This window comes from Globicephala melas, chromosome 8 (assembly GCF_963455315.2).
Source record: "Globicephala melas chromosome 8, mGloMel1.2, whole genome shotgun sequence".
Lineage (NCBI taxonomy): Eukaryota > Metazoa > Chordata > Mammalia > Artiodactyla > Delphinidae > Globicephala > Globicephala melas.
The window spans coordinates 37,424,325-37,437,881 of record NC_083321.1 but is presented as its reverse complement, the minus strand read 5'-3'; the positions used below and the strand labels follow the sequence as shown (position 1 = coordinate 37,437,881).

Below are 13,557 nucleotides of genomic sequence, written 5' to 3'. Positions count from 1 at the left end.
GCATATTTGGGGAACGTGGTAAGTACCCTTGGGACTGGCATGAAGGAAAATAGGAGATAATGCCAGAGAGGGATGTGGGCACTGGATTATAGAAAGCCTAGTGTGACTTTCCAAGGAATTTGAAGTTTATCCTAGAGGCCACTGACTGAGGAGCCATTGAATATTCTTGAGGAGGAAGATAATAAACACTTACTGGATAAAGGAATGACTCTGTGTTTTGGGTAGACACCATTCTCTGGCCAGGGTCACTTTAGGAAAATCTTATGTTGGATGTTAAGTAGCACCCATTCTCTGAGGCCAGCCTGTCCCCTGGTCAAACCACCGTTCTGTGAGATTTTCCCTTTTAAAGAGGCCACCCCCCCAAAAAAAAAAACACTTGGTCAGGGTGAGAAGTCTGTTCTGCCTTCTGAAGCAATTTCCTGCCCCACCCCCGGCTTTTATATAGAAATTCTTCTGTTTGGACTGCATTAGTCAGGATACCGTATTACTTAGGGTTCTCCAGAGAAAGAAACAATATATATAAAATGAGACTTGTCATAAAGAATTGGCTCATGAGATTATGGAGGCTGAGAAGTCCCACGATCTGCTGTCTGCAAGCTGGAGACCCAGGAAAGCAGGTGGTATATATTCCAGCCCAAGCCAAAGGCCTGAGAAGCAAGAGTGCCAATGGTGTAAGTCCCAGCCTGAGGATGCGGAGACCCATGTCTCAGCTCGAGCAGACAGGCAGAGACACCCACTGCCACCCACTGCCTCTCACTGAAAACTGAGCCTGGGACTGGCTTGGGCCCCCTATATAATTTCTTGACCTTTGTGGAATTGGGGGGTAAGGGGTGGGGGAGGGACAACATCCTATACAGAAGAAGAATCACAGGCTTTGGAGTCATCAGCCTGGGTTAAAGTACCAGCTGAAGTCAATTATTAACTGCAGGACCTTGGCAAAGTCAGTAATCTCTTTGAGCTTCAGTTTTCTTGTCTGAAAAATGGGGATAATTATGCCTGCTCCAAAGAATTAAAATGACGATGAGTATGGGGATTGCCTAGCTTGCTGCCTAACACACAGGAGGTGCTGAGTAAATGGTACTTGTTTGATTCGTATTTGTAGAGTTAAATAGAAGCTCCTGTTCTACATGAGAAGAAGGAAGCTGCGCTTGGAGTGGTGCCTTAATTTAGGGGACTGCAAACTTTCTGCCTAGATTATCTTCAGAGGTTGTCCCAGAGCCCTCCTGGTGAAGGTTCCTACCCGTCTCCCCAGCCTAACGTCTGCTCTCCATGCTCTGCCGTCCTCCTCCAGACAGCTGCGGTTGCACTGATGGGAAGCCAGGGGCCCAGCCCTGACTGAATGAGGACATTGTTGCAAAGACTGAGGAACCACAGACACTGTTGCAGTCCTCCCTGCCCTGAGGAACCCTGGAGAACCTGTGGCTGGCCCTCAGCCCCTCCAGCTCTGTGTTTGGGGAGACAGCCTAGGTCCTCCCTAAACCTCCTGGCCTCCTGGGCTCCTCCGGGCCTCCTGGAGGGACGGGGAAACGGTTAGGATGTGCTAGAGAGATGCCCTGTTTTTCTGAAGATGAGGTTAGAGTTTTCCCTTCAAAACCAAGGAAGCCATGATTAGGGATCTTTCTCAGAGCTGACGGCTAAATTGGTGCCCCAGGTGCAGGGAGGACATAGACTTACCCATGCCCTTAAGAGACTCACCCGCAGGTGGGAGAGCAGAGCCACACACACCTCGAAGGCAAACAGGTTTGAAGGATGTATAGACTTGGGTGGTGGAAGCAGAGAGGAGGGAGATACCGACTCTGTAAGTGTATGTGGGTGGGGAGTGGGGGGAGTAGCAGAAGATGGGTACAGCTGGAAGAGGTGGAGGAGGAAGGCCGGCCGGGAACCAGCGTGAGCAAAGGCCTGGAGGTAAAATTAATGTGATATGCTAAAAACAAAAAACCAAAAAAAACCCCAGACTGTTCTTAGGCGTGGCTGGGACACAAGGTGCTGGGCCGGTGGGGCGGTAGGGAGTGCCGACCAGAGAGGCTGAAGCTTTACTTTTGAACTGTGGGACTTGGAAGGTTTAGCAGTGGGGGACAAGCAGTGTCAAGTTTTGGAAATCGCTCGACTTAGGTAAGCAGACTGACGGTGTGCTAGGCATTTTCTTTCTTTCAACAAATATTTGTCGAGTGTCTATGACGTGGTAGGAGCCGTTCTGGGCACTGGGCAACAGCGGCAAAAATTCAGATCGAGCCTTCCTTGAGAGTAACTTTCACATTTTATGGAAGAGGAAACTGAAGGTCGGCTTGACCCCGGCTGATGACTCTGGCCCGTACTTCAGTGCGGAGGTAGCGTGGCTCTGGACAGCCCTTTAGATGTCTCGGCGCACATGGGTCGGTTAGCCTGCGGGTCCTCAGGATGCGCGCGCGCAGCCGGGGCTTCTCTACCGCCCCGCCCGGAGCCCGCCTCCAGCCCAACCCACACGTGGGTTCCCGCACGTCCGCCCGGCTCCCCCCTGACGTCAGCCTCGCGGTTCTATTTAAGGCCCCTCCCGCTCTCGAGTCGGAGTACCCGAGCAGCTGCCGCCAACTCCGGGTCCATCGCCGCTTGCCGCCGACGCCCGCCCGCCCGCCCGACGTGTACTCCCGGTATGATCGGGCCCGGCGCGCACTGCGCCCGAGGGGGAGAGCGACTGCTTCGGGCTAAGCTGGCCCCGCGCTGCCTGCTCACGGGAGGGGTGGGCTCTGCTTCCCAGAGGCAAAGTCCTGAGACCTGGGCGGTGGCTCATGCCACAAATGGGCTCTGGGCCCGGCCGCACCCTGCTTTGGCTCTAAGTGGGCACAGTGGCCTCTGGCCGGGCTGGGGAACCAAGGAGGTGGCCGCACCTAATCTGAGGTCGAAGGCCTGGGTGGATGCAGAAGGACCCGGAGACTACAGGTCTGAAGGGTGGGGGTGAGGGCATACCTCCGAGCTCGAAACGAGCAAACAGCACAGAACTCGAAGTCGGGTTCCGGGAGTCCATGGAACTGAAAAAGCCTCAGCAGTCTTGGGCGGCTTCCTGGAAGCCGGAAAGGCGCTGGGTGCCGCTCGGGTTGTATTTTAACCCTCGGACTCTCGAGAGGTGGGCTCCTTGGGGGCAGCCGCTGCCTGCAGATTAAAGGTAGCTCTTTGCGCAAGTTACACGTGTTAAGCAGCTAACGATGTTATAGGGCGCTATGCTAGACATGGTGCATGCAAATTTGAAGCCGAAAGGGTACCAGCTCTCCCGCCTCTCAGACAATGTAATGAGAGGAGGATCATCCGGTACCTTCCCCTCCTTTTGACAAATGGGGGACTGGTTGGGGCATCTCTAAGGTCACAGTGAGTGGGTGGCAGAGTTGGGGCGTAGACTCTCTTTCTTCAGGGCTTCACCCGCGGGTATCCCCACATTGAACGGAGCACTGCAGCCCAGAGCTTAGGTTTTGGTGAAACCAGATGTCCGCTGAAAGAACTCCCTTCCCCCTGCCAGGCTGCGAGAAACCTTACAAGGCTGTCTAGAAATAGCAGTGATTTGTAAGGAGAGACTCGATTCTAGCTTGGTGACTCTGGGCTGCCTGCCTGGAATTCCTCTCGGATATTTTTGCCCTCTGGGGCAGCGTCAAGATTAGACGTGGTGCTTTCGGGATGCAATCTACGACAATCTCTCCAGTGAATGCAGTGCAGGTTTGGATTAGCAGAGCCGAAGCCCCCGTCCCCGGCTGTGGAAATCGAGGGTTCCACCAAGTATCTGTTAATTTTAGGGCTCCAGGCTTCAGGCCTCTGCAGCTTCCTGTAGTAACAAAATTTCCTCATACCGGGCCTCACGCCTTTGCAACGAGGATCACGGCGGAAGCCACACGAGGTGCCTCCCTGTGGGTTGGTTAACGGTCCCGGGTTCCTAATATCACGATTTAAAATCTGGCTCTGGCAGCGCGCCAGGCCGGGGAGGCTGCCAGCCGGGCTTCACGTTGTTCGTGTGTGCGTAGGAGCGCTAGTTTAGTCTAAAGTCTGATTCTGAGCTCACTCTGACCCAGAGAGCAGCATAGTTTCTGGACACGTCCGCTCACGGGCGGGGTCTCGCAAGCATCCGCTGTGCTGTCTGGTCTAGGGCCCACGTCTCCGTAGCCGGCGGCCACTAGCACTCTGAAATGCGCTTGCGCTTAGGGTTACTGAATGGATAGGTGGGTGGGGGAGGGGTAACTGCTAATCTTCCGGGTCTGGGCGGGGCGTAAAATCCGCGGGCTCCGCTGCTTCTTCGGGGGCGGAGGTTGGGGTGAGGAAGAAGAAAACGAGGGATTGAGCATGAGCAGAGCTCACCTTGGCGGTGGGCAACGCAGTGAGGCCGTCAAAGGCCCTTTACTCACGTACCTGTTGTCCTGAAGGGGCTTGGCAGGAGTCCTGGTGACGGGAGTAGAGTTGGGCGGGCGGCTCACAGTGATCTTGTTTGAGGAAAGGCCGGCTCCACTTGGAGTTAACAAGTCAAGATGAGTGAGCCCTCAGGAGGCTATACTTACACCCAAACGTCAATATTTTTTTTCCACGCCAAGGTGAGGACGTTTACACCAAGATCCTAGTCAGACCAGATCCTGGCATTAGGCCTTTCAATTCTCCTTTGTCTATCTTTAAGTTTTTTCCCTCTCCCTTTTTAGTCATCTCTTGTGATTTTTAGTGGCAGCTACCCCAAAAGGAAGCAAAAGAAGCTTTTCCAGAACACTTTTGGTTAATAAGCGTTAATTTAAAGAGGATGCAGTGACAGTGCATGTTTTTCCCCTTATAGATTCCTTTCGGTTCTAAGTCCAATATGGCAACTGTCAAGGATCAGCTGATTCAGAATCTTCTTAAGGAAGAACATGTCCCCCAGAATAAGATTACAGTGGTTGGTGTTGGTGCTGTTGGCATGGCCTGTGCCATCAGTATCTTAATGAAGGTAAGTGAGAGCCTATCACTCTGGAAGCCAAGGATACCTTGACTCCATCCATCCTCCACTCACTCTCCAAGAATTGCATTATCACATTGTATATACAGATATTTAGGTTCATGCACTCATTCAAAGAACTTTATGTGAAACAAACTTGTAAAACATGATGCTATACCAAGAGTATCTAAACTACAAAAATTAAAGGTTTTTAGGCTGGAGACCCAGTTTCTTAAATTCACTGTGCTTTATTAACCTGCGTTAGTTGCCTACAAATGAAAAAGTAGAGTCCATGCCTTTAAACAAGCTAAAATTATTTAAAAGTAATTTTGGAATTGAAATTGATATATATACGTGGTAAAAATTAAACTGAATGTGGGACGTCTTCCACCCATGTTAATCCCCTCTGCCCCCCTCCTTGGATAGCAGTTTTGGTACCAATTATGGAGCTAAAATTTAATTAGAAAAAGAGAACTTGTGAATGAATAAAAAGTACTTTTGGGGACTTCCCTCGTGGCACAGTGGTTAAGAATCCGCCTGCCAATGCAGGGGACACGGGTTTGAGCCCTAGTAGGGGAAAATCCCACATGCCACGGAGCAACTAAGCCCGTGTGCCACAAGTGTTGAGCCTGCTCTCTAGAGCCCGTGCTCCACAACAAGGGAAGACACCACAGTGAGAAGCACGCACACCACAATGAAGAGTAGCCCCCCTTCACCGCAACTAAAGGAAGTGCGCACGCAGCAACGAAAACCCAACACAGCCAAAAATACATAAATTAATTCCTTTTAAGTTCAGGTTTGGAGTTCCTAATAAGAGAGTGAAATGATGAATTCTGGATTCTGAACAGAAAAGGATTGAAATGAGAAGGGACTGAAGGCAGAAATGAGCTATGCAAAGGTCTTGTAACTACACAGCTTGCTCTATATGTTCTTAGACCACATAGTATACCAACTCTTATTCTTTCCGCATTGGTTCAGAAATTGATGTCATTTATTTTTCCCACGCCTATGAAACACCTGTGATGCCCCCTAACTCAGGTGTGGCTAAGAGTAACTGGCAGACCACTCATTATACTGTAGATGATTAGGGGTGGATCGGCTAGTATACCTCTTTGGTTTTAGTCCTCATTCCATTTGTATTAAAGCTGTTGCTGGTGCTCCTTGTCTGAGATGCACCTACGAACTTTTAAAGGTTCATCTGAAAGGATTTTTTTTTTTTATAAGAAGATGTTGGGGGTAGGAGTTTATTAATGAATTAATTTATTTTTGGCTGTGTTGGGTCTTTGTTTCTGTGCGAGGGCTTTCTCTAGTTGTGGCGAGTGGGGGCCACTCTTCATCGTGGTGCGCGGGCCTCTCACTGTCGCGGCCTCTCTTGTTGCGAAGCACAGGCTCCAGACGCGCAGGCTCAGTAGTTGTGGCTCACGGGCCCAGTTGCTCCGCGGCATGTGGGATCCTCCCAGACCAGGGCTCGAAGCCGTGTCCCCTGCATTAGCAGGCAGATTCTCAACCACTGCGCCACCAGGGAAGCCCCTGAAAGGATATTTTTCACCAACATTTTGTAATGCACAAATCTGTCTTTATGTAATAAAACTGTTAGTGTTGGTTAGTATGTGGAAAACATGTAACCAGGGAATGATCCAGAATATCACTTTTTAAAGTCTTAATACTAATCAATATCTATTTAATGGCTAACAACCTAAAATCAATGTGTAAAACTGAATTTGAGAGACTAAACAGAGCAGTTTTGTATAATTGGTTGTTAGTCACTGCCAATCCAGTGTTCTGCTTCTGTACAGTAGTGGTGGACCTCCTGCAGAGGTTGCTCCAATGTGGAGAGACGATTGGAGAGAGGGTTGGTGCTTTTTCCTATGTATAGGTCATCTGGGAGTCAGCTCTTAAACGGAGGCCTGCCTCTACTTTGAGGTCTGTCCTGATAATAAAGTAGCTGAACTCTCCTACTCCAGAAATATAGAAATTTTGCATGCCCTTTTAAAAGTTTGGAAATAGCAATTTTCCATTAAACTGAAAATTTTTTGTCTTTTAGGACTTGGCAGATGAACTTGCTCTTGTTGATGTCATAGAAGACAAACTGAAGGGAGAGATGATGGATCTCCAACATGGCAGCCTTTTCCTTAGAACACCAAAAATCGTCTCTGGCAAAGGTTGATTTCAACATGTTTGTATTACACTTTATGCTAGACTTAATTCTTTATCAGGCTTGAGAATCCTAGCTCTTCAAAGATTTCTTTTTTATACAGGATAAGAGAGCCTTTGAACAATTTTGCATTGGTACCTATGGATATCAATGTTTGAATTTCCAGCAAATGGTTTTAAATGGAAATCCAGTTTGTCCATGATGTGGAAAGCATCTGAATTAGAATGTAATTAGCAAAGCTTCGTAGGTCCATATTTTGCCACATTGCTTCAACTATTTAAATATATACTTACTTCCACTGCTTCCTTTCATACACTAACACAAGGTTGAGACTAGGGCAGATGAGTCTGTTCAGCAGATATTCTTGGCGTAACCCTATCACACCTTACAATTACCAGCCAGGAAACGGACATAGGCCCTAATAGAGTCTGTTTTGACACATGAAAATCATTGACCATTTATCTGACAGGTGACTCCCTTCATTATCTTCAACCCAGGGTTAACCACCCTGTGCCATAGGGTATCTAGAAGCAAGACATGCTTGATAAGTGTACAGTTGCCCCTGCTTAAAAAAAAAAGAAGAGCCTATCCCTGAGCTGGTATGACCACCATTAAGTAGTTAAGTAGAAATAGGAGTATGGAAGAGTGTGAGCATTGACCTCAGGTGGCAAAAAATTGGGGGATGTGTCTCACTTGATATGAGTATGAAATAAATTTTATTTCTTTCAGCTCCCCCCAATCATTGTTATATAAAGCCAACCACATAACTAAAACCAGAATACAAGGAAGGTGTTGATGTATTCTTCCTCCATGTAAGTGGCCACAGTGATAAAACTCCAAAAAGGAGGAGTCTGGGCATTTATATGCCACATAGGCAAAACACTGATAAAACTGTCCATTAAAAAAGTTAATGGAACAAACTTGCTGGAGTTTTCTTAAAGCCCTTAATCTGGTTATTGTTTCTCTTTTGTCTAGACTATAGTGTGACAGCAAACTCCAAGCTGGTTATTATCACAGCTGGGGCACGTCAGCAAGAGGGAGAAAGCCGTCTTAATTTGGTCCAACGTAATGTGAACATCTTTAAATTCATCGTTCCTAATATTGTAAAATACAGCCCACACTGCAAGTTGCTTGTTGTTTCCAATCCAGGTGAGACTTTTAATGGCATAAAAATAGAGGAGCTAGAGTAAAACTGATAGTATCAATATATATCATAATCTGTATATATATTTATTTCTCATATTTTTCATTTTCCTCCTGGGAGTGAGTTTGTGTTTTTGTAAAATAGTTAAGTTTAAAACGTTAAAAGAGATACAATGCCATTAATGTAGTCTGCACTTTAAAATTTGTTACTTGCCTAAGAAGATCTTGGATAAGGAATAAGTTTATGAATAATGTGTTATTTATTTTTTAAAATTATTTATTTTTGGCTGCGTTGGGTCTTCGTTGCTGTGCACGGGCTTTCTCTAGTTGAGGCGAGCCAGGGCTATTCTTCATTGCGGTGCACAGCCTTCTCATTGCGGTGGCTTCTTGTTGTGCAGCATGGGCTCTAGGTGCACAGGCTTCAGTAGTTGTGGCTTGCAGGCTCAGTAGTTGTGACTCGTGGGCTCTAGAGCACCAGCTTAGTAGTTGTGGCACACGGGCTTTGTTGTTCTGCGGCATGTGGGATCTTCCAGGACCAGGGCTTGAACCCGTGTCCCCTGCACTGGCAGGCCGATTCTCAACCACTGCACTACCCACGAAGTCCCAATAATGTGTTATTGATGCACAACTTATTTTCATTAAACTACACTTCTTGAATACTTAATGTATTTGCTATATTGTACACAGTATAGAGGCTTAAAAATATTAACAAAAATATTGATTGGTCATGATCAATATCAAGATCTATACAGAGCCATGTATCCTGAGTAGTCAGTCCTTATCTAATGATTCACGTAGTATCTGTGCCTAAATATTTTCTTCACAGTGGATATCTTGACCTATGTGGCTTGGAAGATAAGCGGCTTTCCCAAAAACCGTGTTATTGGAAGCGGTTGCAATTTGGATTCAGCCCGGTTCCGTTACCTCATGGGGGAAAGGCTGGGAGTTCACCCATTAAGCTGTCATGGATGGATCCTTGGGGAGCATGGAGACTCTAGTGGTAAGCATAACTTATTTTCTCTTATTGTTTTCAAGAAATTGTGTAAAAAAAATTGACAGGAGTATCGTTACTAAATCAGAGCCTAAATCAGATATCCATTCGTTAGGGCAGATGGTTTCCAGAAATCTTATCTTTTGGTATAATTGTATGCTAAGAATTGCTAAGATTTAAGCCATTTTGCATGACATTTTTTGGTATAAGGGATGGGGAATGAAATTTATTTATTATAATGGACATATTAAATAAGATGATAGTGCTTAGGATACTTCATTTAATATCACAGCTATTTGGACTCAAACTGCTTGTTCCTGAAAAGGTAAGCCAATCCAAGTGGCGTGTATGAGAAAGAAATCTATTATTATCACAGGTGAGAGATGTTATAATTTGTGCAGAGTTCTCAGTTCCTTATGCCAAGAAAATTCCTCTTACGATCTCATAATATCTCAATAAGTTAGGAAAACAGATTCGAATATAGTGAAAATTCTTAGCTTTACATAATCTAATCAATGAAAATCTAAAAGTTAGAGTATTGGTAGTCTTGACCAGCTACCAAAAGGAGATAATCCTCCTTAGATAAGAAAAGACAATTTTAGAAGAATGGATCAGAATTACTAGTCTGCTGGCTGGTGCATGGGAATAAATAAATTCTGTTGTATTGCTTTTAGTGCCTGTATGGAGTGGAGTGAATGTTGCTGGTGTCTCCCTGAAGAATCTGCACCCCGAATTAGGCACTGATGCAGATAAGGAACATTGGAAAGCAATTCACAAACAGGTGGTTGACAGGTAATAGATCTCATAATTTGTAACACAGAAGGTTGAAACTTACTATTTTTATTTAGAAGATTAAAAGTTTGGGGAATTCCCTGGAGGTCCAGTGGTTAGGACCCTGCACTTTCACTGCTGCAGACGTGGGTTCAATCCCTGGTCGGGGAACTAAGATCCTGCAAGCCGTATGGCGTGGCCAAAAAAAAAAAAAAAAAAAGATTAAATAATAGCATTTGCATTTGGTTACTCTGTCAGAAAACTTGTTTTCTAAAGCTTTGTTAAAGCTTATAATATAAAACAGGTAAAGGGATTAAAAATCGCAGACATTATAACGTGGTCAAATATTAAAATGGCAGTTTAGGCCACGAAGAGATATCCTAGGCAGTAGTGCATTCTGACTTGCCAATCAACAGTTAGAGGAGAGAAAGACCACGTACAGCTGGGACAGTCAAGGAAGCCTTGGTGTAAATGCAGATTGACGCAACTATTGAAGGGCTGTGAAGACAGATACTGAATCTCTGGCTTTATACATCTATGAACCTTTCCCTCATCTTTACAGTTATTCATTTGTAGTTGTTAATGAACGTTTGTAAAAATAAACAGAAAAGCAACAAAAATCGCAGACATTAATGCTACAGTCTATCTTTATTTGCCATAATTATCAATTTACAGTATGATAAATCTTTTCTGTATTTGTAATGTAAACTAAGATAAATCAAGTTAGATTAAGTCTACCCTATTTGAGATTCAGTCTTCAAAAGCACATGATTCATTTAGTTAGGAATAAGAATTTTTAAATCTTATATAGGGACTTCCCTGGTGGTACAGTGGTTAAGAATCCACCTGCCAATGCAGGGGACACAGGGTTCGAGCCCTGGTCTGGGAAGATCCCACATTCTGCAGAGCAACTAAGCCTGTGCACCACAACTACTGAGCCTACGCTCTAGAGCCCGTGAGCCACAACTACTGAGCCTGCATGCCACAACTACTGAAGCCCGTGGGCCTAGAGCCCGTGCTCTGTAACAAGAGAAGCCACTGCAATGAGAAGCCTGAGCACTGCAATGAAGAGTAGCCCCCGCTTGCCTCAACTACAGAAAGCCCGTGCGCAGCAACGAAGACCCAACGCAGCAATAAATAAATAAATTAATTAATTAATTAAAACTTATAATAGTCTCTGAGTAGAAACACAGCTAGCTTCTTATTTATTCAGATGATTATAAAGTTTTAAGCAAGATATATATTCATAATGGTACAAAAAATGAAAATAATTATTAACTGTCAGAAATTATTCAAATAGGGAAACTTTCAACATAGTGGCATTATCTACTTTAAATAAGGTAGCCATGTGTGGATCTCAAGTTTATGGAATTGGAGAATGAATCATGATGGGTGTAGGCAAGGCCCTCTTATTTGTATTTGTTTAGTTAAAACCTGTTAACCCATCATCCAACCCAAGAAGTGTTGACAGTCGCTGTCAACTAACTGTAACGTTTGTTGAGTTGGAGTTAGTAGTCTGCTGGTGCTTGGAAACGAGTGAATTCTGTGCTCCTCCCACTGATCCCTGTGTACTCCTCCCCCCACATACACACTCTTGAGATAATCCCAAGTCAAACATGCTATATGTAATCTTGGATTTGCATTTTAAAATTAGTATTGCATTTATAAGAATCATCCATTTTGTTGCATGTGGCTATAGTTATTTGTTTTCACAGCTATGTGATAGTCCATTGTATGAGTACACCACAGTTCATCCATTCTCCTTTTGGAGAGCGTTGGGCATGTTGCCAGGTTTTTGCTATTACCAGCAATACTGTTGTGAACATACCCATACATAATATCCTGGCATACATGTGCAAAGGTTACACTTAGGTATATAATGCAACTTTACTATATTTATATAGTATTATTTACTGTAAAAATGATTTATTATAAAGCATATGTTCAGTGAAAGCTTTTTCTTTGTTCCTCCCACCCTACTTTTCCCTACCCTTCCCTGTCCTTTCCTACACTTCCCTACCCTACAGTGCTTATGAGGTGATCAAACTGAAAGGCTACACATCCTGGGCCATTGGACTATCTGTGGCAGATTTGGCAGAAAGTATAATGAAGAATCTTAGGCGGGTGCATCCGATTTCCACCATGATTAAGGTAGGTCTATGTAGTAATAGGTTTTACTTGAATGCCATTATTTCCTGTTCTTTAAAAGAAAAAAAAACTTCTGAGAAAGCAATTAATGTTAAGTCCTCAATCATTGATTTAAGTGAAATAAATTAATGCACCTGCGACTTTCTTTTCTGAAAAGACATGGTTGAGCTTTAGGATTAATGTCCACCAATACTGTGTTGAGCACATAGATACTCGATAACTTGTTGACTGAAAGACTCTACTCAATTTTGTTGAGATGAGTGGAAGACTATAAAACAAATTTTTTCCTTTGGGAAAAACAGAAATCACACTCATGTTAGAGTTACCAAAGTGTTATACAATAAAAATGGGAAATTCCCTGGCAGCCCAGTGGCTGGGACTCCGTGCTCTCACTGCTGAGGGCCCAGGTTTGATCCCTGGTTGGGGAACTAACATCCCCCAAGTCTCGCAGGGCAGCCAAAAATAAATTGCAAAGTACGATGGATAATGGCAATAATTTAGATTTTCTTTTAGAATGGAAATCTTGCTACTATGTTAATGACTTTCTTTTACACTGTTCATTACATCCTAACTGAAATTCTGGAAAGGAATTTCTACTTATCAAGTTTTATTAAGTAAGCTTCATAACTGTAAAGAATGAAATTCTTGGGAGATCCCAGAATGCATAGAAAAAACGTAAAATATTTTTCATTTCGTCCTCAGGGTTTGTATGGAATAAAAGAGGATGTCTTCCTTAGTGTTCCTTGCATCTTGGGACAGAATGGAATCTCAGATGTTGTGAAAGTGACTCTGACTCCTGAGGAACAGGCCTGTTTGAAGAAGAGTGCAGATACACTTTGGGGGATCCAGAAAGAGCTGCAGTTTTAAAGTCTAATATCATACCACTTCACTGTCTAGGCTACAATAGGATTTTAGTTGGAGGTTGTGCATACTGTCCTTTATATCTGATCTGTGACTAAAGCAGTAATGTTAAGACAGCCTAGGAAAAACATCAGTTTCCTAACATTAGCAATAGGAATGGTTCATAAAACCCTGCAGCTGTATCCTGATGCTGCATGGCACTTATCTTGTGTTGTCCTAAATTGGTTCGTGTAAAATAGTTCTACTTCCTCAAGAGGTACCACTGACAGTGTTGCAGATGCTGCAGTTGCCCTTCAAACCAGATGTGTATTTAACTCTGTGTTACATAACTTCTGGTTCCTTTAGCCAAGATGCCTAGTCCAACTTTTTTTTCTCCAATTAATCACATTCTGGGATTGATGATAAATCCAGTATTGCATGTCTTGTGCATAACTGTTCTAAAGAATCTTATTTTATGTACTATATGTATCAGAATAGTATACATTGCCATGTAATGTAAAAAAGAAAATCAACATAAATAATGCAGCCAAGTATTTGTTATACCAACTAAAACAATAAATAAACCTTGAACAGTGA

At 44.2% G+C, this 13,557-nt stretch overlaps 1 protein-coding gene across 2 annotated transcripts; it reads left to right on the top strand.

Moving 5' to 3' along the window:
• Positions 1–2,515: 2,515 nt before the first annotated feature.
• LDHA (lactate dehydrogenase A) lies at positions 2,516–13,557 on the top strand. 2 transcript variants are annotated; one of them, XM_030864928.3, is made up of 8 exons: positions 2,516–2,627; positions 4,775–4,924; positions 6,957–7,074; positions 8,043–8,216; positions 9,037–9,210; positions 9,876–9,993; positions 12,000–12,123; positions 12,823–13,557. In XM_030864928.3, exons 2-8 carry the CDS (start codon positions 4,799–4,801, stop codon positions 12,985–12,987), a joined length of 999 nt encoding a protein of 332 aa, XP_030720788.1. In that variant the 5' UTR covers positions 2,516–2,627; positions 4,775–4,798; the 3' UTR covers positions 12,988–13,557. The 2 variants fall into 2 exon arrangements, with proteins under 2 accessions (XP_030720788.1, XP_069902236.1); XM_070046135.1 differs by lacking the exons at positions 2,516–2,627; positions 12,000–12,123 and having other exon boundaries at positions 9,876–9,982; positions 12,945–13,557.